The sequence below is a fragment of the Melopsittacus undulatus genome, chromosome 2 (assembly GCF_012275295.1).
Source record: "Melopsittacus undulatus isolate bMelUnd1 chromosome 2, bMelUnd1.mat.Z, whole genome shotgun sequence".
Taxonomy (NCBI): Eukaryota; Metazoa; Chordata; class Aves; order Psittaciformes; family Psittaculidae; genus Melopsittacus; species Melopsittacus undulatus.
This window is the reverse complement of record NC_047528.1, coordinates 13,032,297-13,057,133: the sequence shown is the minus strand read 5'-3', so window position 1 is coordinate 13,057,133 and position 24,837 is coordinate 13,032,297. Positions and strand designations below refer to the sequence as shown.

General features: G+C 37.2%; 1 protein-coding gene across 1 annotated transcript in view; it reads left to right on the top strand.

Moving 5' to 3' along the window:
* The first annotated feature begins 8,357 nt into the window (after positions 1-8,357).
* TRPC6 (transient receptor potential cation channel subfamily C member 6) overlaps positions 8,358-24,837 on the top strand; it is a 35,741-nt gene continuing 19,261 nt past the window's right edge. The window contains exons 1-5 of the mRNA XM_031049590.2: positions 8,358-9,059; positions 16,374-16,559; positions 16,959-17,123; positions 21,665-21,878; positions 23,730-23,957. Of these exons, the coding sequence (XP_030905450.1) occupies positions 8,373-9,059; positions 16,374-16,559; positions 16,959-17,123; positions 21,665-21,878; positions 23,730-23,957 (1,480 nt within the window). The 5' untranslated portion in view covers positions 8,358-8,372. The remainder of the gene's footprint in view (positions 9,060-16,373; positions 16,560-16,958; positions 17,124-21,664; positions 21,879-23,729; positions 23,958-24,837) is intronic.

Genomic DNA, 24,837 nt, shown 5'->3' with positions numbered 1-24,837 from the left:
TAACCAGCACCTTGATTCAGTGTCCAGGCCTGTCCAATGGGTCATTATCAACCCTCCACACTCTGCATACTGTCAGTTTGTACAGGCTCTAACTTAAACCATCAGACTCAAGCCAGGGAGTAGTCATAGTCTGTAGGTTGTTACTAGTTTGCTGAGGGAGGCATATCTTGTGACTGCTGTGTGTACTTTGTAGTAGTAAAAGGGCATGGGACTATCATATGCTTTAGTGACTGACTGGTAATGGAGAACTGCAGAAGCATGAGTACTGAATAACATGGTCTGAGGGGTTTGTTGTCTCTCATGAGACAGAAATATCACTGTTAATAATTTGCAGCATCAAATTATAGGCAATAGGACTAGATGTGGACATCTTGGCCAGTTCCTCTCCACCAGGCAAAGCCAGCTGTCCCCAAACCATTCCTACCACTTGTTTATCTCAGCTGCTCTTCAAGCTCTCTTGTGATGGAAAACCCAAGTTGTTTTTCAGATGCTTGTTTCCAGATGTTCACTGTCATCAGATTTAGAATTTTAAGGTAGTTTTTTTCTACAGCCTATCACTTTCTGTCCCTTAGCATGGCATAGAGGTTCAGACCAGTTGTCTGTCTAATCTCTGATTGGACTAAATATATATATAGTTTTTATATATATGTTACTATATATTTTAAATATAACTATATATTTTTATAAAATGTCTTTCTAAGTTATCTTATATTGTATACTACATATATTGTTATGTTTTATACAGATATGTGATAAAGAAGAGTAGAAGAATAGAATGTCCAAATATTCCTCTTTGAAATTCTTTCTTACAATCAGGTTTTAGGAACTTCAGAGCTACAGGATGCCTACTAATACTACAGACAGATAGAGACAAATTATTCCCTTCCTTCTACACCATTGCTGTGTTACACCAGTGTTGATCTTCCTTCAGACTTGTATAGATGAAACAAAACCTACTTGTACTTTATTTCATGTCTTCTAGGCTTTTGATCAGCTCTGTAGTCATTCTCTGGACTAATTGCAGTTGTTCTGTATTGTTCTTGAAGTATGGGGCCTGTGTTGCCAAAAGGTTGCATAACACCAGTATTATTTCACACCTACCCCTCCAAACAAATCTAGGCCATTTCCAGCTTTTAATGTGTGTTTACTTATTCTTACTTAGGTGCAAGCCCCTTTATTTCTTGTTTTCAAATAGCATAACATTCATTTCACATCGCTTCTTGTCAGGTCCAATCAAAATGCCAGCCTTGCTTTCCACCTGTTTTTAGTTCCTCTCAGACTAAGTTCCTATGCAGATGTAAACCACAGAGCCTAGATTCCATCATCCATCTCATTTAATGAATATATTAAATAATACCAGCTCTAAGTAAGATTTTCTGACCAAATAGGTTTTATAACCTTAGCTTAGTTTTCCAACCAGCTGTGCTACCTTTTCATGATTTGATTCAGCCTCTTTCTCCAGTTTGCTTTTATAATATAATGTGTGACAGCAGCAAAAGCCTTGCTGAAGACCTCTAATGTATACATGGCTCCTGCCTGGTTCACATAGCTTCTTATTCTGTCCCAGAAGACTGTTAGATTGTTTCAAGAAATTATTTCAAGAAAATTTATTCTTGGGTGTTTGGTGTTGGTGGTCTTATTTGGTGTTACTGCTTATCTGATCTAGCTAACTGATCCTTATTGAAGTTTACCAACAGCATGTGAGAACCACAGAAGTGATTCAGAGGTGATTACTAATGGTTTCAGCATTGTTACATCTAGTTGCTTGAGTTTCAACAAGCAGTAGATACTATCTCTGGCTCACAGAGGAATCCATAATGCTTAAATAATTTCTTTGATGTAAATGCACCACAGAGATAGCCAAAGGTGTACGTTTTAACACAGAATGGTTACTGATGATTTTACTGCAAATACTGACACATGGGATTACTGTATAGTTTAGAAATGTGTACTTGAGCACTTCTTTTGTTCTGTGGCAGATTTAACTGCATGGACATAGCAGGAAATGAAAGGAGCTTTATTTAGTTCAGCAAAATGAAGGCTGAGAGAGGATGTGATTGCTATGTGTTTGTGTGTTGCAGGTAACCGTTGTCAGAAGGTGCTACTTAATTTGAAATGCAATTCTGGTTCCTAAACAAAAACAAATAGATATAAATTGGCTGTTATTAAATTTAGGCTGAAAATTTGATGAATGTTTCTAGAAAAATCAAATTCTGGATTAGTCTTTTAGTGGGATTATGAGAGAAAATTGAATTACAGCAAGACAGCAATTTCCTAGAAGGCAGTCTGATATTTTAATGGGAATTATTTGAGATGGTATCTGTTCTTGTATTGGACTTGACTTCTTATCCTTTTGTGGTCTATGTTCCTACTAAATTATATACATTAAATCATGCCTTAAACTTACCTAATCAACTAGGATTCTTTTCTAAACAATAGAAAAATGTAGATACTCCACATGAAAATTTATGCTATTCTAAAATAAATATTAAAGGTAGCTGGGAGAATTGTCTCTCCTTTATCTACAGAGTAGATCAAGATGACTAATTTATACTAGACTCCTACTGTTCCTGTAGGGGAAGTGAGATGAGTGCAGTAACAACCTATATAGTTCACAAAATCAACCTTACGATGAAGCAGAAAATACAGTAGAGACTGTGTGACCCCTGGTTTTTAATTTCTTATTTTTAGAACTCTGTCCTTTAATATGGTATCCAAAATGATGAATAGGATTCCAAGCTTGGCCATGTTGGCTTTTGAGTAATAACCACTAATAAGTATGGACATTTAGACTGTGTTTCCCCCAGGTGCATTAATAATCTCTTGTAATCAACAGTTATTCTGTAGACTGGAAAGGTTGAGGTTTCAAGTGGCTTTAAGGTTTATGTGGCCAGAATCTGTGACAACACACACTAATATGGGTATTTTTTTTTATTAAAAGGTGGACCAAAAACACCTTAATGATGGTGGAATAAATGTAAGAACATCAGGACAAAAACGGACTGAACATACTTTTGTAGATCATCAAATTCCTTTTCTTGCTCTTGGAGGCAAATATTCTTCTTAACAAACTTCTGGATTAATATTTATTGTGTATACCTAATTAAGTAGAAGTAATGAAGCAGAATGATTTGCATTCTCTGTTACAGCTAAACGTATTTATAGTCTTGTGCTTCAAGAACCAGTTTAATTACAGACTCATAACTTTTACTGTAATTGCAGATGGACTAAACAGGAAATTTATTCCATACATATAAAATATATTGGTGAAGGGAAAATGAATTACACTGAGATTCCGGAGCACTGCATCAGACGTGCTACAGTCCAACAAACAATGCAGGAATCTTCTGTTTCATTCTGTAATAAATTCTATTCCAGAAGATGAGCTACTGTCTAGGGAATGTATGTACTTAATCTCCCATTTAAGCAATGTCCTTCTTCTAAATACAGGCAAGAAAAGAGGAAATGCTACTGCACCAAAAAGCCAATTCTAATATTCTTCACTAGCAATGATTACTCTTTGTTGTGATTAATCATACTGAATATATTCCTGCAATAGGAATATAATTGGTTTCTATTATTTGAAAAATGAAAAAGAAAGTGTTAATGAACTGAAGGTTTTGGCTGGTTGACTGGTTGTTAACATCTCAGGAAAAAATAATGACCAAGATCATGTTGAAGGGCTTATTTCCTTGTGTGAGGATCAAATACTAGCAGAATACTTTTATACTTGATTAGTTTTGCAGGGTGCATAAAGATATGTATTTTAAGTTGATGCTGTTATTGTCAGTTTAAATAAGATCTGAATCTACACTGAATGCATCTTTATTTTTTTGAAGGTGTTTTAAAAATTATTATGATTTTTTTAATGGACTGAATTTATTGTCTGTTCAAGTGGTTTCAGTATAAATTATTTAAATGATGTTTAACATTAAATGACTAATGCACACATCAGGAAGAAAGAAGCAGTTGAAGCTAGATACCGAATTTGCCAGCATGGTGCTCAATAGGATAGTTTCTGCAGTTTAGATAATTGTGCTACTGTGTTTGAATGATTAGTTTATTCAAAACTGAGAAGCCAATGAGGAGCTAAGAAAGTTGGAAAACCTGCTTCCAATTCCCCCAGTCACTATGCACTTTAAAAGGTGATAGAAGCAGCTTTGCAATGATATATACCAGCTCCCTTTACCATTGGATGCAGAGTTTTACGACTGTATGTCTGTCTGGCTTAGCTGTAGTCCAGGTCAGTCTTGCTTCATTGTGGGTACTGCTTCACTCTGCTGGGGATCTTTGAGGCCTGGGGACCTCACTGGTGAAATCTGAGGCAAAGAAAGCATTGAGTACCTGAGTCTCACCTGTGTCCTTGGCCTCTGAGTCCACCAGTCTATTGAACAATGGGTCCACATGAATTTCCTTAGTCTTACTTTTACATGCTTCCTTTCAGAAGACACTTTTTGCTGGTCTTCACATCCTTTGCCGCTTTAACTCCAGCTGAACTTTAAGCTTTCCTAACTCTCTGCATGCTCTCGTATTGCCTCAATGTTTCTGCCAAAAGTGAGAACCAGCAGGGCAAGCAGTAGATATGTGTTATTATGAATTGAGCAGATGTGGGGAATTTAGGCTATTTATCTTAGGCTAATATAAACATATCTTAGCTAATGTTAGGTTAATGATGCTAACCATTTTATATGTGGTACATAATCTACAAGAAGATGGAGTTCTTGCTCTGAATCTTGGTGTCACGGTGCCTGTTTTCTTTTACTGTCTGTAGAAGTTGGAGAGATTATCCTCATTAAAACAACCTTAGTCTTCATAAGCACTCCCCATGATATATAAGGGATGCAGCATGACCTTTTGGATAGCAGATATTTGCAGGAGTAGCTTTCATGTGCACAATCACAACACATACAGAAGTAATGGGAGAGAAATTGATGGAATAAGGATTGAGAGATGAAGACCCATGATACCAGTTCAAGAAAAGCAAAATATATCTCTTAAAACATGATGGTTTGGATCTTCAGAATGAATTGGGGTGAAATAAGGTAGAGGGAACATGGATGCTCTGAAGATTTCTAAGGTGAGAGATACTGCAGTGACTTTTGCTGGAAATCGTCACATAGTGATGCATGATAAAATTGCTCACCACCTGCTGACCAATACACAGCCTGACCCAAGCTGTGGTTGGTCCCTTGCAGATAAGTCCCCCCAGTTTATATACTGGGCATGATTTGTTGTGGTATGGAAGACCCCTTTGTCTAGTTTGCGTCAGGTGTCCTATCTCTGCTTCCTCCTGGCTTCTTGTGCCCCTCCTCAGTGGCAGAGCAGGAAAGACTGAAATTCCTTGGTCAGGGTAAATGATACTGTGCAACAACTAAAGCATTGACCTCAGACTAAAGCCAAAACACAGCCCTGCATCAGCTACTAGGAAAAAAATTAACCCTATTCCAGCCAAAACCAGGACATCATCTCTTAAGAGTTATTCAGTGCATGAATCTTAAAACCCATCAGGTTTTAAAAGTTCCCCTTACAATTTTTTCTTCCTCATTCCCCCTCCTTCCCTGTCCTGCGCTTTCTGTCTTTAGCTTCCTTCTCTTCCCTCTCTCCCAGTTGATATCCACCTAACCAGTGCAATCTCATATTCCATGTTTGAAAAAGACTTTCAGAAGCACGTTACTGTCCTTTGAGTTGTAACTTTCAAAACTGAGGAGTGGCACCTGGATTCCCTGCTGCCCTGTCTTCTTTTTACCATTTCATTCCTGTTCCAATCTCGCACATTCATTTCCAGTAAAATATTTGTAGATGTATATCAAAAGACTGGCCTCAATTTAGTGAATTTTAGGTTTTGATACCAGTGTTGTCACCAAAGTGTCATTTTAATTCTTCCAGTTTTTATGTTTTCTGTGAGATGTCTCCAAAGGATGTCTTTTTGTCAAATATAAAATATCTGGAAATAATGCACTGAAAAATTTTGACCAGCCATATAGTGTGTTCACCTATGAGACGTTAGCATATGTCTGCGCCCTCTGTTTTGAACCCACAGCAGCTGAGACAGCCTTTGTGAAGATCTTGAGGAGTAAAAGAGAGTGGGATGTAACTTTATTCCATATTGTGGAATGATAGGCATAGTCTAAACGAATGCTGTGAAGTTGCCATTGTAGCACAGTATTAGTGCTGTCTGCACACTGAACTGTGTGACAGTTGTCCATTTTGACATATTCCACATTCCATACCTGTGATCATCCTGCAACAAAATTTTTCCCTTTATGTTGAAGACATTAGAAATTTGAAGCATTTCCAATGCTGCAGAAGACTATGTCTCTGGAACTGAGAAGGCAAAAAGGAAATTTATACTGAAGTTAAATAGAAATAATCTAGCAGAAATATCTTGTACTGTTACTTTTTGTGAAGACATTTTGAGTCACAAAAGACTGGGTTTTTTTACTGTCATTTAAATACTCAAATTCATATTCATTAGTAAGTAAATGAATAAACTATTGCTTGTGGCTATTATTTTGTGGCAAATGCTAAAAATACTGAAATGTATTCAAGCGTATGTACGTAAAGAATCATTAAGCTACCATTCAAAATAAGAAAAAAGATGAAGTTGTAATGAACATTATGTAGTTTATTAGAGTAATTCTATGAGATAAAATTGCAGTTGAATTTCTGTTGAGGATTGGGATCTTAGTTGACTGAATTAAGAAAGTCATGAATTAGGTTTTCTTCTTGTTTAAAGAGAATGTAGCATTGCTCAGAAAACAGCTTCAATATGGTTCACTTCACGTTTTAATAAATAATTTTTAAATAATTAATTAATAAAAGAGATGAGGAATGGCCAAGGGTTTAAATAGTAGAAGCAGAGTAATGGACAACATTTCAGAGCTATCCTGAAGCAAGAATTGGCAGGATTTGTTGGCAAGCAGCTGAGTGGAGAAATAAATAGGCTATCAAGGCTATGAACTGTAAAAATGAAAAGGATGATGGAGATAAGGACTAGCAGCTGCCATATAATGTATTCAACATGCTTTTATCTTGTACAGATTCAGTTTATGATTGACAATTCAATCACAGACATCATAAAATCATCAGCAGGGCTAAGAGGAGAAACCAGATCAAAAATGTAAGTTAGATAGATGCTATATTAGTGATGGGGATAGGAATACTAAAAGCAAGTGAAGTCAGGCTGCCTGCTTTCCTGAGGCAAAAGGTAGTTTAGAGAGCTTCCATATTTGTGTGCTCTGTGCAATACCTGATCCCTCATCCCACCACTGCTGACTCCTGTCACACTGTGACTTCTCTTCACTCTGAGCTGTGACTTAGTGCCAGCACAGACCAAGCAAAGAGCATTGCATGAATGGTATTCTGAGGGGATGATTGCTTTCAGAAGGGCCTCCTGGGGGCCAGTGGGCTCATGCTGGATCCCTGGGACTTCTCCTGCCAGCTGAGCAGGTGTGGGCTGTTCTCACTGCATTGTGCTGTTGATACTGGCTGTCTCAGGACTGAGTCAGTCATTGCACATCATTACTACTCTCTGGGTCATCTTTGTATTTAAATTATGTATTTAAGCAATGAACTTGAGATTTGATAGTATATTTTTTTAAAATACCCACTTGTTCCAGTGAAGTACTGCAAAATATCAGCCAGGTCTCCCAAAGGTGTCAGGAAGTAGTATGTTCATCCAGAGAAAACATAATTTAACTCTTGAAGCAATTCTCAAACTTAGCTTAATGTTTTCCCCTGGAAATATTCTTGTAACCAGAAAGTGAAATATTGGCACTTAAAAACACTGTAATGTTTTTCTTACTTCTTTTCTAGATTAAAATAGGAAGCCATTTTTCTGTAAAGTGACCATACATATCAGAGGGATGTGTGGGATACCAGATGGTGATGACAATTTTGAATAGAGGAATGCTGGAGAAGCAGAGAGGGGCTTCTGTGTAAACCTAAGAACCTTACTTTTAAAAATGTTGTTCTACCTGTGTAGAATAAGCAATAAAAAATATGCAAAAGCTGTGGAGGACAAAACAGGGAGATTTAAGTGCAATATTAAATGACGGTTGACTAAGGCTTTTTCTTCTTGTTGAAATAAAATGTAGCTGGCTGCTCATTCCAGGGCTGTGCACTGACGGTGGTTACAAAATGAATCAAAGTCAGAGTTTCTGGTCTTTTGGCAGCATTAAAAATTTAGAGCAGATAAATGATTAAAATATTTGTCTTAATTATTACTTTAAACAAATATACCCTTGCATAAAACAGAACTAATCATTTCCCTATTTCTACATAGGCGAGGCAACGAGAACAGACTAGCACTGCGAAGACAGACCATTCTCCGGGAGAAGGGGAGAAGGCAGGCCAGTCGAGGGCCAGCCTATATGTTTAATGACCACTCAACAAGTCTTTCTCTGGAGGAAGAGCGCTTTTTGGACGCAGCAGAATATGGGAATATCCCAGTGATTCGTAAAATGCTGGAAGAATGTCCCTCACTCAATGTGAATTGTGTGGACTACATGGGGCAGAATGCCTTGCAGCTGGCAGTTGCCAATGAGCACCTGGAGATCACAGAGCTTCTGCTGAAGAAGGAGAACCTGTCTCGCGTTGGGGATGCCTTGCTTTTGGCTATTAGCAAAGGTTATGTCCGAATAGTGGAAGCCATCCTAAACCATCCCGCATTTGCTGAAGGCAAGAGGCTTACGTTGAGTCCTAGCCAGTCAGAGCTCCAACACGATGACTTTTATGCATATGATGAAGATGGGACACGGTTTTCCCACGATGTTACACCGATCATTCTGGCCGCTCATTGCCATGAGTATGAGATTGTCCACACTCTGCTGAGAAAAGGAGCTCGGATCGATAGGCCACATGACTATTTCTGCAAGTGCAGTGAATGCAATCAGAAACAAAAACATGACTCTTTCAGCCATTCAAGATCCAGAATCAATGCCTACAAAGGTCTGGCCAGCCCTGCTTATCTGTCTTTGTCCAGTGAAGACCCTGTAATGACTGCCTTAGAGCTCAGCAATGAGCTGGCCGTGCTTGCCAACATTGAGAAAGAGTTTAAGGTACGTAGAAGGATGCTGATTCTGACATAAACAGAATTGGAAAATTCAATCAAAGCTCTTTCTCCCATTCCTTGAGCAGAAAGAGATCAGCATCATCTTCATAAATCAGAGTATAACATTGTAAAATATATAATTGTTCAATGAATGGAAAATTTCAACCTTTGGGAATGTCTTATTCCTCTGTGCTTATTGTAATTCATGCTGCTTATGTAGAATGTATGAGTGAACTCATTTTCCACTTCTCATCAGGCAGAATAGTAAAGGAAGCCCTTCAAACCCATGGGTGAAGACGGCTTAGGACAGGAGAAAGAGGAGACTGAAGTGGTACAGTGTGGTTACTGGTGCAAGACAAATTGCACAGTTCTGTTCAACTATTGTGCATTCTTGTTATTTTCTCATAGTTAGACTGAAAGTTTTCTCTTTGCAATGTTTTTTATTTATTCACAAAAATGACTGTAAATAGTGTCCTTCTGTTCCTTCTTTAATGTGCTGATTTTCTCTGTTATTTCTACTCCATCTGCCTTTTACCTATTTGTACTTAGTTGTTTGTGAATTTGGTGAAGTTAACGACTTCTTCAGGATTATATGGAATGGTTGATGTTTCACATGTGCATAATTTGAAGAAAAAAAAATAGTTGAGACTCAGAGATTCAAGGCCCCTTAGATCCTTGAAACATGAGCGTTCTTTGGGATGAGTGTTCTTTGGGGCTGCATTATTATTATGTAGATACAATGGTGCACAGCCTACAAAAGTGTTTACCACAGTTTATTTCTGTTAAGACAGTAAGAATGTAAGCTTTTTGCTCTCATAAAATGCAAAGCCAGGCCTTGTGCTAACATTGACAGTGCTTAAACTGACTTAAGTTAGCTAAAATCCATTGGGCTGGGTTTTCCTTATGGCACACTGTTGGAAGCTGATGCTAGTATATGGTACTCCTGTAACAAAGCGAGATACGTTGACTTCACCAGGAGGAGATCAGACCACCTCCAAAGCAGTGACAGAATAATTTCCAAATTGAGTTAGGAAGAGTTTGAAGTCATTGTGATCGATATTTAATGTTAGTATTCTTAGCAGACGTACAGTTCACAAGGCCATGAACCACTCTGACAGACAAACCTAAGCTGAGATGCTGCATTTCAGGATTAATTATTCCTGTCTCATGCTCAGAGGTGCACCTTTGTTGTGGCACCAATCTGTTATACAAGGCTGAAATATTTCTTGGAGAGGGAAAAGAAGGAGGTGGAATGTGTAAGGCGACCTTAAAGCCAGCAGCTGAACAGCCAGAATAGGAGCAGAGGACAATTTTTGTCAGTAAGATAAAATGCTGGGAAGAGCATTTCATTAGTACAGCAGATTAATGTCTGCCCATGAAGTTCCCAGCAGAAACCCTTAGGACTTAAGTGGACTGAGATTCCATCCACTGCTTGCATGTACAGTTCAGAGAAGACTATTTAAACCACATATTCTTGGTTTTTTCTCTTTAGCAGCTGCTGAAGATGTGAACAAAAGGACTTGATTAACTTTAAAGAGAGTAAATTTAGAACAAAAGAGAAAAACATTTTTCATATACCATAAATGCAGCCTTTTAAGTTCACAGCTATGGTGAGATAAATAGCATGTCTGATTTGTAGGGACTCTGTAGCTCCGTTTACCACAGTCGAAGCAACACAAGCTAAAATCATCATCTGGAACAGTCAGCAAGAAGTGTCCTTCAAATGTGTGCTGCAGCATACAATTGGTGAGATGAGCTGGGAGTGCAGTATTTGTCCCTGGTCCCTCCAGCGCAGGAATAGAGCATGCAGGTGAGAAGAGGTGGGCTCATTCCGAGAGCAAACTTACATAGCCTGCCTTTCAGAGTCATGAGGAGGCCCTTCCTGAACGACTTTTGGGTTTTTAGTTCCTCTCTTGTCTCAGTTGCCTTCTTTCAAATTAGAGCTGTACTTCTTAGCATTGTATAATGAATTACAACAGAGATTTTGAGGTACTGTCCCTCAACAGAAAGAGGAGGCTACACAAGAGACAGAGCAGCTCCATATTGCTGGATGTTAATCAGCCAAGCTGTGCTGAGGATGTACATACTCAGCATTGTAGAAATAAATGGAGTGAAGGTGAATAGGAGCAATCGGGAGAAGGAACACAAGGCAACATGAAAATTTAACTCTCCGTTAATTTGAGGTTTCACCAGGAGCAGCTGACTGGCAACATAAGGTCTTTAGGGAACGTTTTTGTAGGTACTAAAATCATGTGGTGGTTCTGGAAAAATATTAATGACCATGGAGCATGTTTCTATGTGCATTGATGAGAGCTGACATTTACGCTATTGATAAGTGATAACTTTGACAATATCTATACAGTCTGGGGGCTTGAGTGGGAAATACCTGTCTTAGGTTCAGTGTAGACATTATAAAGGCTGTGCAAGCAAGTTGCAGAATACAAATACTATCGTGTTTACTGAGTCTGGGCTTGTTTGTGCTCCTGCAGGCTCAGATCCCTGCTTGCAGCAATTTATCTGAAAATTATTACTCTTACTTTATTTCCTGAGTTTCCTGCAGTTATCTGGATAATGTGGTCATGCATGAAACTGTGGTTTTCATAAAAATGTGTTACAAGTGTTAGTGTAATCAAGTATATTTTTAGTGCATAAGTTAGCTGGACACGCAAAATTTAGCTCCACCTAGGGTTGGCCTCAGCATTTAAAGTATTTCAAACCTTACTTAAATGAAAATTGAGCTTTGTGATAACACACCATTTAAGTCACCTATTATATAGTGTTGATGGGGTATTTGTCTGCAGGGGAGCTTCCTAATGGGTGCCTGCAGCCAGTGGAACATGTAAATCACAGGTCTTCCTCAGAGGGAATGGAAAGGGTTAATGTTCAACTGTGATGTTGGTTGTTTCCTGACTATCTTATAAATTACTCCTCTCTCCTGTATTACACCATCACTTAATGTTAGAGATAACACTGACCGTGAAACTATGATTCACGTAAAATAGGAGATGCTATAATCAGTAGAAACCACTGTTCTCTGGAATAAACTCCTTTCTTTGCCTCAGCCCTCTGTAATGGTGTCATTTAGTGTTACACACCTGCTGCACTTGATTTCAGATACAGTTTTTACAAGTATGGTGGAAGATCATTTTTTATTAGAAGTAAGAACAAAAAACTAGAAGATGACTTCTGCAGGAAAACTAACTGGACAGATGTGTCAAGCGGAGTGTAAGAATACTGTACCAAACAAACAGCTAATTCAGGCTTTCTGAGTAATTCTGAGATCTTCAGTATTTTATCTCTTTGACATGACTAAATGTGCAGCTTTACAGGTTTGATATTATACAGAATATTTTTATTTTGGGGGATTGTTCTCATATTTTTTGTCATCTAAATTGTTTGCCTGCCCTAGGGTTAATATCTCTACTATGTCCATAAGGATGCAGATGATATCTGACAAATGTTGTCCTGCAGAGATGTGGCCTAGAGTTTTGAGAGGAACAGCTGTGGCCCAGCACTATTCAAAATGGATAAAAGATTCGTGTTTAGTACAAAGTCCTCTGCAGCTATAATGGCAGCAGTTTTATTGTTTAATGGGGTGGAATGGAAAATGTGTTTTCAAATTAAGTGTAGATATGTCACTGTTTGCTGCAAGTTAATGCCTCTAATAAGGTCCTCTGAGTTTGCTTTTCTGATGAGAAGCAAAATGCCAATTTATCAGCTCAAAGCTGACTTCCTATTTGTTTTCATTTGTACAACTCCCATTACAGAAATCAGATCCCTTCCCTAAAGGTATTGACAGCTCTCTTAAAGAAAATGTAACATCATCTTTTGGAGAAGAACTGAGGCACTGCAGGAGTAAGGGCCACCTGTATAAGGGAAATAATATGTTTATCTACCTACTAAGATGCCTAAATCCAACATTCAGGTCCCACTTAAAATGCAGTTTGAAATCCTAAATCCTTGAATAGCAGTATCTGTGTTTCTGGTCTTGGCCCCCTGCAATTCATTAAGCAGGGCCAGGGCATGGTCTGGAGCATGCTCCATCTCATCTGTGACGTTCAGTATCAGCTTCTGTCCTGAGAGCCTTTTCATCCCAGGCAGTCTGGGGACAGCAGGAGGTTGTGATGGGTCACAGGAGACTACATAGAGAAGGCCCCTTTCTTCTGGGAGAAACAGCCATGCTGATGCTCTCCTGCTCTCCTGGCCATGCTCTCCTGCTCACATATGGTCAGAGGTGAGACAAATCATGGTCAGCTGAGCGACCATGGCCTGCTTGTTCCCTTACCTGGGACACCAAGACAGTCTGTGCCTGCTCCTACCACAAAGGGCAGGTGACCCTACTCGGTAGCAGCCACTATCACCCCCACCCCTCCTGTCATTCCTCTGCCACCAGCACCTAGCTCCCCTGGTTCCTCATCCCCCACAGTGCTAACCCCAAAACATCACCTTCCTTTTGCAGGGTGGGAGCAGCCTGTGCTCTCCCTTCATCTTTGGTGCAGCAAAATTTGGCAAAACTGTTTTTTTCCTAAACTGCTGAAGAGCCCTGAACCAATGTTGCCACATGCATGTTGTCACACACGTGCTGTATTGCAGAATTAAAGCCTGATTCTTTTTAGAGCCTCCAACTATACTTCAGTTGTAAACTTCCTTTCCAAGTCTCCCAGGACTGCTTTTTTAATTCATTAAGTTTCAATTTGCAGTGAAGGAAAACTTGTGGAATTAATTGTGTGTATTTGGCCATTTTCAAAACTAAGTTAAGCCAGAGAAATTCCCATTTTCCCTTGACCCACATTAATGGTGAGAGACATGGGAGACTGTGGGAGAAGTGGAACTTTCTGTGCATGTGTGACAGAGTGTATTAGTAATTTTTGCTGTCACTACATACTGAAGTGGACCAAGGAGACAAAGGGCAAAAGGCAGCCAGTGCAGCAGTCTCTGCAAGTTAACACACTTGATTTCTTAGAACCAAAGTTGCCCAGATAGAGCTCCCTGACTAATGTTCAGACCCTGACAAATCTTCCTGTAGCGGTTTAAGATATTATCATCCCATCTGTCATCTATAACCTTCCCTGGAAGGGTAAATTCTTCATAAGGAGTATGTCTGAAGACAGTGACCTGTGAACTGGAGCAGGGCCGTGAGCTGCCTTCAGGTGACTCTGCTAGGTGACAGAGATGCTGTGCTGTGGCTGTGGTGGAGATGTGGTGCTGGGCAGCCCTCAGCTCCCCAAAGCTCATTTGCTGTAACCTGCCCAGTGAGGACATTTCAGCTCAGCTACCACCACTCAACCCAGCTATGGCAGTATTTCGCAGGAGGGGAGGCTGTTTTAGTGCATTTGCAAATGAGAAAATAAGTGAGTGGAGTTTATGAATTAATTTACTGGCTGCTAATATATATATGATACTATGTACAAACCTAAATTCAGAAGGGGTAATTCTGCTGTGAGTGGGGGTATCCGGCATTTCTAAAATTACCTGTTCATGTCGTTCTGGTAAACAGGATTACACTCAGAAAAAAACCATATTCCTCATTAGAACGAATTGTATATGATTTTTCTTTTGCGACTACCCAAAGTAGTTTTGGACTTCACTGAGAGTCACCTGAAATGGGAAATACTGATGAAGAGTGTGTGTGAGTGTGCATATACAAATATGTCCTACCAGAAAATATGCACACATCAGTATATTACAAATATATTACACTGTTTTTTAAGAGTTATTTCTGAAGGCCAAATTATTTTGTTCCTAAATTTATTGAAAAATACTCCTTTTTTCATTCGAGGTTCAAGGGTCTGTCAGATATCAGTTTGGAACAGTTCATGATACCTAATTGTACAAGGGTGCATAAGTTGACTCTTATGCACAGTTTTTCCTTTTGTCTGTGAACCTTAAATAGCTACTTTTCATTTCATTTTAAAGAGGACATTTATGTATTAAGATGACTGAATACTGAATCTTACCTTAGCTGCTGCTATAAGGATGAAAGCCAAACAGAAGATGATATATTACTCTCAAAAATGTCTTTCTGTAGTGCCAGGAAGTCTGTATTTTGGTTAATCTTTCTTATTACTCTTCTGAAGAGAGGGAAAATAAATAACACATTGAAAATATGTAGCATGTCATGAAATAGTTAGTTTTACTATTTAACTTGTCTTTGTAGAGAAATTAAAGTTCCTTTCTCTTGTATAACAGATCCAAGCTATCTTGCTTACATTACAGTATTAAAAAAATAAATCTCCAGCACTTTTATGTAGATATACAATAGTGTCTATAACTATTTGTCTGTGTGAATGTTTGCATCTAAGTAAAGTGAAATGTAAAACTTGGATGCAATCCTTTAATATATTAAAGTAATAAACTTGTATTGTGGTCTTGTGGGTAATAAAGCAGAAACATGCATGAAGCATAGCCTCAGCAAATAAATTAGGATATTCTATATACTCAAAATAATGGTTTATCTTCCAGGGTGTGCATCTTCCATTCCTGCATGAAGAAAGTAATTAAAAAGAAGGGACTAAATAGAGACTAAGAGTGGGAGAAGAGGGAATGCTATGAAGAACAGATCGTAAGAGGGGAAAATGTGTCACTATAATAAAAGGATTCCCAGAAAGATACTTTGAACATAAAACAGACACTACATAAGCAGTCCTGTATGGTGTGGGGTGATTTGGAGGGTTTTATTTTTATTCTTTAGGAAAAATTCTACAGCAGTTTCACCTTTTTAAGATGTTGTTGACACATATAAGTAAGTCTCCTGCAAGGTCTAGGCCAGGGGCAGTATGCTTGTACAGAGTTTTTAGCTTTAGATATCCATCTATATCTATAGCCACCTGACTTCTGTCTGTCTAGCTATGTTAATCTTTTATGACCCAAACACAGCTGCAAGTAAGGGGTGGTTGGTGATCTGTGGATTGCAGTGATCAAAATTATCTTCTGGTTGATTTATGCCTTTTGGAAAACAGTGACTCAAAACTTGAAATAGTCATTAAAGGATGTCCTACTATATTTCTGAAAGTGTTTGTTTGGGTTTTTTTTTAACTTGCAATTGGCTCTAAAGCAAGTCTCGAGAAGTAAATTGTCTGTAAAAGTTGATAATGTAGATGTCTAAGGTAACCAAGGTGAGGCAAATCCTACTCTTTGAATGTTCAAAGGGAGCAGATGTCTGATACCAAAGTGCTGTTAATCTACCAGACAAAAAAACCCAAAACATAACCAGATGCAAACAAACTACTGATGCTTACAGATGTGTAGCTGGGATGTAGAACTATTTCTCTCATGTTAGGTCAAAACAAGAAGTTATTTTCTTTCTTCTTTTCTTTTCTAGAATGATTACAAGAAATTGTCTATGCAATGCAAGGATTTTGTAGTTGGACTCCTTGATTTGTGCAGAAATACAGAAGAAGTGGAAGCTATTTTGAATGGTGATGTAGAGATGAGCCATAATAATGGAGAACACGGTCGCCCCAGCCTTAGCCGCTTAAAACTCGCCATTAAGTACGAAGTTAAAAAAGTAAGCAATTTTGTTGACCAAACATACATATCATGATAGTGATATTAAATTATGCTATTATTAAATGTTTGTGTTTTGGTAGCCTATAACACTAGATTTTGCCCAGATAAAGTTTATGTTTAATTAACCTTAGATGGAAAGTAACAGTTTGTGATGGAACACAAGGTCATTAAAATAATAGATATTTAATTAAAGGATTTACTGTTCCTGATAGCACATGCCTGCATGCTGAGATTATGCTCATCAAAAAACTTTTTCTTATACCTTGTTAGTGCTCCTCTAACTATGAGCCTGAGTTGTTGCTATTCCAGCATTCTTAATGTACTTCATATAGGTGTTATTTTAATAAAAGATTTTTGGAAATCAATACTTTTTCTGTGCTCCTTTTCTTTGTTACAGTTTGTAGCACATCCAAACTGCCAGCAACAGCTTCTTTCAATCTGGTACGAGAATTTGTCAGGTCTACGGCAGCAGACCATGGCAGTGAAGTTCCTGGTTGTTCTTGCTGTTGCGATAGGACTGCCCTTCCTTTCCATGGCTTACTGGATTGCTCCTTGCAGTAAGGTCAGTCTGTGAAATCTTGTAATGGCCTTTTATTAACCCCTGTATCATCTGTATGTAGATTCCAGTCTGGCAAAGTTAAAGCATGGTTATAAATTACTTAATACTGTAGAAACATGTTATTTTAATGGAGTGGCTTCAAGAGTGCATGTTAGGACAATTGTAATTAAGACAGATAAAGGATGTGTATATTAAATTAAATTACAATGGCTGAGCAAGAGTTGCATTGTAGAAATTGTACTTCAGAAACAGAGTGAAACCATTCTTTATTTCATTGTTGCTGTAGCAGGCAGATGCAAAGGATCATTTCCCATTGATTCAGAGATAGGCTAAGTTCAGGCTGTGGGTTGATTCCAGTTACCTCAAAGGCAATTTTATTTTTTATTGTTAAAAATTAATAGATAAAAGTCACTGAAATGTGAATGCCAGAAGTTGGAACAATCATCATCAATTTAACTGCTGACTTGTCAAGACAGTGCTAATACTTATAATCAGGAGGTTTTTAAAGCAGTAACAGCCTCCCTTGCCTCCATTTCTAATGAATGCACAGCCTGTATTTGGATGCTACCACTGTGTCTGTTTCGAATGGTATATGAAGTATGGAAAACCTTTCCACTGAAGATGTATTACAGTCTCTGACCTCTCTGAACTTTATGTTGATTCTCTGTTTTATTTGGTCACAATCCATTTCAGATGGACACTGATGGAAAATTCCCTTGAGAAAATACTAGAGAGAACAAAAGGGATCATGTAGGGTTTATTCAATGGGTTACAGTATAGCATCCATGGTTTTAGTAGGCTGAATCCTGTACACATGCGGTGATTCCGAGGGAAGAGGAAGGTTGAAAGGGAGGACTGAGGCCTTTGTGTTGTTTTGGTTTTGTTTGTTTTTTATTGTTCTCTGAGAGGGGAAAGGTGGGCCTTTTTTGTTTTGACATGCTTTTCATTTATTTCAGTCTGGACAATAAAAATTGGTTATATAGTTTTCACTTCTGTGTATAGTGACTAGGATTTTTATGAATGCTTTTGTCTTACAACATACCTCGAGATTGAACGTGCTTCAGTAATTGCTTTTCAGTTCTAGCAGTGACTTTCTATTTGTCATTTTCCTTTTCCCAATGATTTATAGTATCTTAAAGTAGTTTTGAACCATTGTGCGTTCTGAAGAAAGCTATTCCAGAGTACCTTTTTAAAGTCAAGGTTCAAAGGACATCCTTTAAGGTTCCACTTCCTTTGTCGCTATTTAATTGTCTCATTGTGATATATATGTTGAATGCTTTTTGTTTCATTACGTTTTGCAAATACAAAACCTAAGCCACCTTTTTCCACTAGTTCCCAGTTCTTACCTTGTGCTTCACTCATACCTCAAATTTTGCTTTTTTTGAAGACAAAAATGTTCACTCTTTGATTTCAGGGTAGGATGGCTCCAATATGGAACACGGTCTGTATCAGCAGAGTCTATTCTGTGTGTGAATAGATAGAATTTTATAAATCTCCTCTCCTACTGAGATAAAGTACCCATTGTTTTTCCAGGTTCGGCACTGTAGGGCACAGTGACAGAAGAGTGAAAATACAGTATCTGTGGGGAAAATTACAGCTTGCAGTGGAGTTATTGTGACCCATTTCTTTATATTCTGATGCCATGGCTCTGAGAAAGGCAAAAATATCTTTACGATATTTGCAGCATCTCTGTCAGTTACCTATATAGGTGACCAGTTTTATGTTTAGGAAAATGGTAACTTGAGCTTGGACCACAGATACTGAATTGAGAATTTCATATCTGAAATAAAATTCATAGAACTATGTGAACAAAATCCTGTTGCTTTGACAGGAATTCACTAGAGTCGGATGCTGAAAGGAATTAAAATTGCTTCTTCTTTGGGTTTCAGCCAGCAATCCACATGGAGGCACTTCAAAGTTTTGTGACCTGTTTGCTCTGCATTTCTAATGGTAATTCAGTGTAACAACTGACATAATTAACCCCAAACCTCTAGAATACTATTTTGTTACATGACATTTTGAAAGAGTAAAAACACTTTTCAGTTATCTCCAAGAATCTGTAATATCTATGATGTTCAGCTGTAATTAATAATAGAGTTTGGAATTTTAGTTTTATGAATTCATAAATAACTCAGTCCCTGGTGAAGATGAAGGATCTGATTTAAAACTGAGTCACTGTTCCCAGCCACCTGGGTTGGCGTTTCTAAATAAATAACTTGGTACATTCCTACATGCTTTCTAGAAGCATGTTCTGAGGGTTATGCGTATTTCTCTTTCACATTGTGGTAGAGGAAAAGAAATTGAATGTTATGTCCAGTATATGAGGAGCTAGGAAATGCTTTTCCTAAGAAAGTAAAAGTATTTTCTCTTTTTTGTTATCAGGCCTTTTCTCCTTTGTGACAAGTGTGTTACATAAACAGTCCTCAGTGATTTCAGGTGACCCTACATACAGGCAGATACATGTTGAAGTATCCACAATATAACTAGTGTATATCTTGCCCTAAACCAAACCAGCCTACAAAATACTCTCCAAAACTCTGTAGCAAACCAAAGACTATAGCGCAAAGGATCAGAAACCAGAAAAAAACAAACAAAACAAAACCAAAACCCACTTAAATTATTGAATGAGATTCTGAGCATTTAGAAGACCATGTCTTGATCTGCATGCCTTGGTCTGTGAAATGGGAGGAAATTTATTATGTCAAAATGCACAGTGAAAGTGTATTAAGGAGGGACTCTAGCTTATAGAAGATTCCAAACTTGCAAGGTTATGGCCTTGTCTTTACATGTTGTTTTTAATTTCCCTGATTCGTACTTTCTGATGTATCCTTCTCTGTAAGGAGACTGGGAATTTTAAATGTCATTAAAGATTTTATTGGATCACTGTTACATGGCAACGTCATAACAGCTTCCAGCATTTGTGTTATCAGTTCAACCATAGTCAATCCTACTTCCAGGGAGATTTTAGTACATGTATGTAAAAAAATTATTTTTGTCTCTTCTGAGGGGTGGGAGGGCACTAGTAGTTCAGTCTTTTAAATCTTCTATTTTTTGATCAAGGCATGTATTAACATTACCTTCTTCAGTATCTTTCTTCTTTTCTGGGTATGTCTCTTTCTGGCATCTTGTCTCCTAACCCATCTTCATTTGTGAACACAAGAATAATGCATTTAAAAGGACACTGTCAAGGTACTTTATAATTTTTCAGCTCTGCTTTATTGTGTGTTGTTTATGACTGTTCTTTCCTAGCTTGAAATAAAATCTTTCCCCATGATGGTTACGTGTTCTTTTTGTGGTTCAAGCAAAATAATTGGTTGTCGAAGTTAATCTTATGAGGCTGATGGAATGTTTTATCTAACAAAAGAGAAATTAGTTCTTATTGAGTGAGAAAACTAATGAATGGCACAGGTTTGCAAAATAATAAAATAGAGAAAGAAGATAAAATTTTGTGCCTGCTAACCTTGACAGTGTTCCTTTAACAGTATCTTCTTTTTACATTTGTCTAGTTCTCTTAACTGTTATCTGTATTTGAGACCTTAGAACCCCATCCTTGGCTGCATCCTCTTATACTGTGTTTCTGTAAAAGCTGACTGTAAAGTCAGAAAAAATCTGACAATGATATTGAAACAAGTGTAGCAAAAATATGAATACAAATAACTTATCTTTCTGCTTTCCCCTCCCTTTTCCAGACCACAGATTGTTATATATTTCAGCTGAGATCCATGACACTTGCTTTCAATTCTTTCCAGGGAATTTTGGCAGAGATACTGTCTCAATCTAATATTGAAAAGTATTTTTCTGCAGCTGCTAACCACGTGAGCAAGCTGAGACTTTTATTAGTAATACAGGCACTCTCAAAAGAAATAATTGCTAGAAGTTCAGCCTTGTGTGAGCTTTATAGAACTTCAGTTTTTTAAGTATCACTCTAAACCATTTTAAAGTTGTTCTCATCCATGACATCATGACAAATTTGAGGATGTATCCATTAAAAGTCAGGAAGGAAATGAAGACCCTATACAGAACTATAGACATTACCTTTTGAGGCCTCATGAATTTTATTTTAAAGGGAAAATAAGTTGGGAAAACTGCACAATAATTGTGCTGAGTATCACATCAGTCAGGAAACAGAATTCTTTAGTCATAATTCACTTCTCACGATGATTTAATGTTTTTAGTATAAAAATTCCATTGTCTTTGTTGCCATATAAAGATGACTGGCATGTAAGAAATTCAACAGCTATAATACATTTTTCTCTTGATTACCTATAACAGACATAGATGCCCCCAAATAATTACGGATTTATTTCAAAACACTGAGTTAAAAAAACATGTATGGTGAAACTGGTAGATTTTCCCTCTGAAAACAGTAAATGAGTAGAAACTTTTAAAGGTGACTGTCAGTATGGCATCATTGTAAACAACTTTTTTCAAATATTCATTCCTGTATATTATTGAAATACATATTTATCTGTGTTACTGTTCTTTTCTATACATTTTTGAAGAAGGCAACACAATATCCTTGTGTTTCGTAACCTCTGTTGCAGCTGGGGAGGATAATGCGTGGACCATTTATGAAGTTTGTAGCCCATGCAGCCTCTTTCACCATTTTTCTTGGTCTGCTTGTCATGAATGCAGCTGACAGATTTGATGGCACCAAACTTCGACCGAATGAAACAACAGGCAATGTAAAACAGCTATTTAGGATGAAAACATCGTGTTTCTCATGGATGGAGATGCTCATTATTTCTTGGGTAATAGGTAAAAAGTAATTTTCACTTAAACTTGTCTTGCTGTGTTTTCAATGAAGCTGGATCCAATTTAGTCCTTTGCTATTAATTTTATGTGTAAAAATTGCAACAAAGGGAGTTTATTCACCTGGCTGCATTCCTACACAGGCCTCATTTTTTTTACTGGATGTCAGTGGGATTCACATGTGCCTAGTTAATCACAACCATTCAGGTTAGAGACTTAGGTGAAATCTACATTGTTTCAATATGAATATATTCAGTTTTATGACTATCAAAGGAAAGTGTCTACGAGTTTTCTGTTTTGTTTTTAGCCAGGCTGTGTCAGCCCCCAAGGGGAAGGATTTCCACATCATGAGCCAAGTTTTTTGTGTCCATTTGTCTCTTTCTTTTTCTCTTATTTTGCAAGTATGCCAGCAAAATTGATAGTGTGTAGCTGGATGTGTTATTGACAAAAGGGAAGAAGAATATAGCATCTGAACATTCAGTGGTAGATTTTTTTCCCAAAATAGGGATGAAATTAATATTATGAATAGTACTCTGAGCTGACCTGTTCAATTTGGTAATATAGTACTATTCAGCATCAGAACTTGACCCTAAGCATGTACCCTCAAAAATATTTTACCTGTCTCATTCTTATTTACAAGTCCAATATCATTTATATCAATGGACCACATGTCTTAAGGATCTGGGATCTGCTTCTTAGTTAAGAAAGTAACATGGAAGAGTTAAATTCAAGCTAAATGAAATCTGTTTCTATTCAAAAGCTTATGAATTAAAATATGTTGCTTTTATGAGCTCTCTGTAATTGAAATAGGAGCCATTTTTACGCCAACTGATTCTTAGAGCTTTGAAAACTGGCAATCTTTATTTCATCATAAAGCTATCTATAAAATAATATCATTGTGTTTTATAGGAATAACATGGCACTTAGGTTTCCAAATAGTCTATAAATATCAATGTTTTCATCTGATAATAACAGAGTAAATAATAATTTCCCAGTTTGAAGTTCTAGTTTTCTAATTTAATCTTTTTATTTATTTCTCTGTTGTGCATAAGTTGGTTTATGAAAAAAATGGTTCAATGCATACAGATGTAGCATTGAATTTAGTTACTGTAATTAACATTATTGCTGTTCTTATCTGAAAATGATGAGAAGTTCCTTCATACAATTTGATAAGTGCAAAAAATAGAGACATTGTTCCAATTCATTTTTTATTGTCTCTCTTTAGAATCATATAAATGTAGTTTCATGACTAAATAAATTTTATCTTGAAAAGGACAAGGATTTGCTCAATAAAAAAGATGCCATAAACTAATACTGTACTCTGTATTCTGTTAAAGGAAATTCTATTCTATTAAAGGAAAATTATTAGGAATCAGATACCTGTTCATTGTTGAAGAAGCATTAGGTCTGATTCATACTTTCATGATGGTTTTTCACAGGTATTTGCAATTGCAGTAAAAGAGATTGCACTCAAGGTATTCTGGAAATAAGGAAATGTGAGTTCTGCTATTAGTTCTAGAACTGCTATATGATCATATCAGAGCATTTCTGCTCTTCCCCCTCCTCTTGTCTCTGTAACAGATGGTAATACTCATATCCCATTATTCTTTTTGAGAGCTTTTGTAGTTGTACAAGAAAAAAGTAATATGAAAGATTGTTTTTATTACTCACATGAGAAAGAAGCATTGGGATGTATATGAATTGGCAGGTTTAAGGATTTTAGTCTGTGTTCAGACTCCCACTGACTAAAGTTGTTTTGCATTTAACTGCAACTTGGAGCGTACCTTATAGAAATAAAATATCAAATAAATGTGAAGATAAAAAACCACACTGTTTTCTCTGTTCTGTCTTATACAGGCATGATATGGTCTGAATGTAAAGAAATATGGTCTCAGGGTCCAAAGGAATATCTTTTTGAGTTATGGAATATGCTTGATTTTGGTATGTTAGCAATTTTTGCAGCATCATTCATAGCAAGGTTTATGGCATTTTGGCATGCATCCAGAGCCCAGAACTTCGTTGATGCAAATATGAAAGATCTGACAAGTCCAACACTGGAGCCCAACATAAAATACTACACCTTAGGTGAGTTAATTGTACATGATTAAGATTTGCTTAGATGAACTGATGAAGATGAATTGATTTTCTGCCAATAATTTAGTTCTACAATAAATTACTTCATAATTCCCATCCCTTCTTCTCTTTCTCATCCCTATTATTTGATCACAGTTCTCACAGCTCATACATTTCTTTGAGGACTGCTCTAGACATCAGGTGCTGAAGTTATCTAAGATTGAAATAACCCCACCGTCATCCCCTGTTATAAATATTATTGTAACCCAGGTCATTTGATCTGTTCAGTTACACAATGCTATCCTGCAGATACTTGTGTTGGTACAACTGTAAATATGGTGTACTATAGTGCAAGGGCAGAACTAAGCAATGAGATGCAAGAACTTCTTAAACCTGTTTTGCCAACATAACCAATACTTGCCTTTGCTCAGAGACTTTTATATTATTTGAATAATTCTCAATCCACTGTCTTTACCAATAAGAAATAAAAATGTTAATAAACTTGCTTAGAATATATGAGAAGTGTCTAGAAGCTATTTTGCCCAAATGAGGAAAAATTAAGTTCTGTTTACTGCCATCTTTGATCTTAGTTACCCATGAAATCTGAGGTAAAGCTAGCACAGGTGTGCCTGCTTATGTGAAAATGTGCAGTCTTTTGCCATACAGACATTTTCTTATTTGAATATAGTGTGTGTAATAGGCTTTCCAGTGAGGAGCTCAATAAACAAAACATACATATACCTGCAAGAAACACACAGCAGCTAATAAGGCAATGAAAATGCACCAACTGAGCCTTGTTGTGCCTAAAACTAGAGTAGTTTATTAGTTTGTCAGGATACATGAATATTGGCATTTCAGTAATTTCCTTGAAGAATATAATTTTCTGATGTAT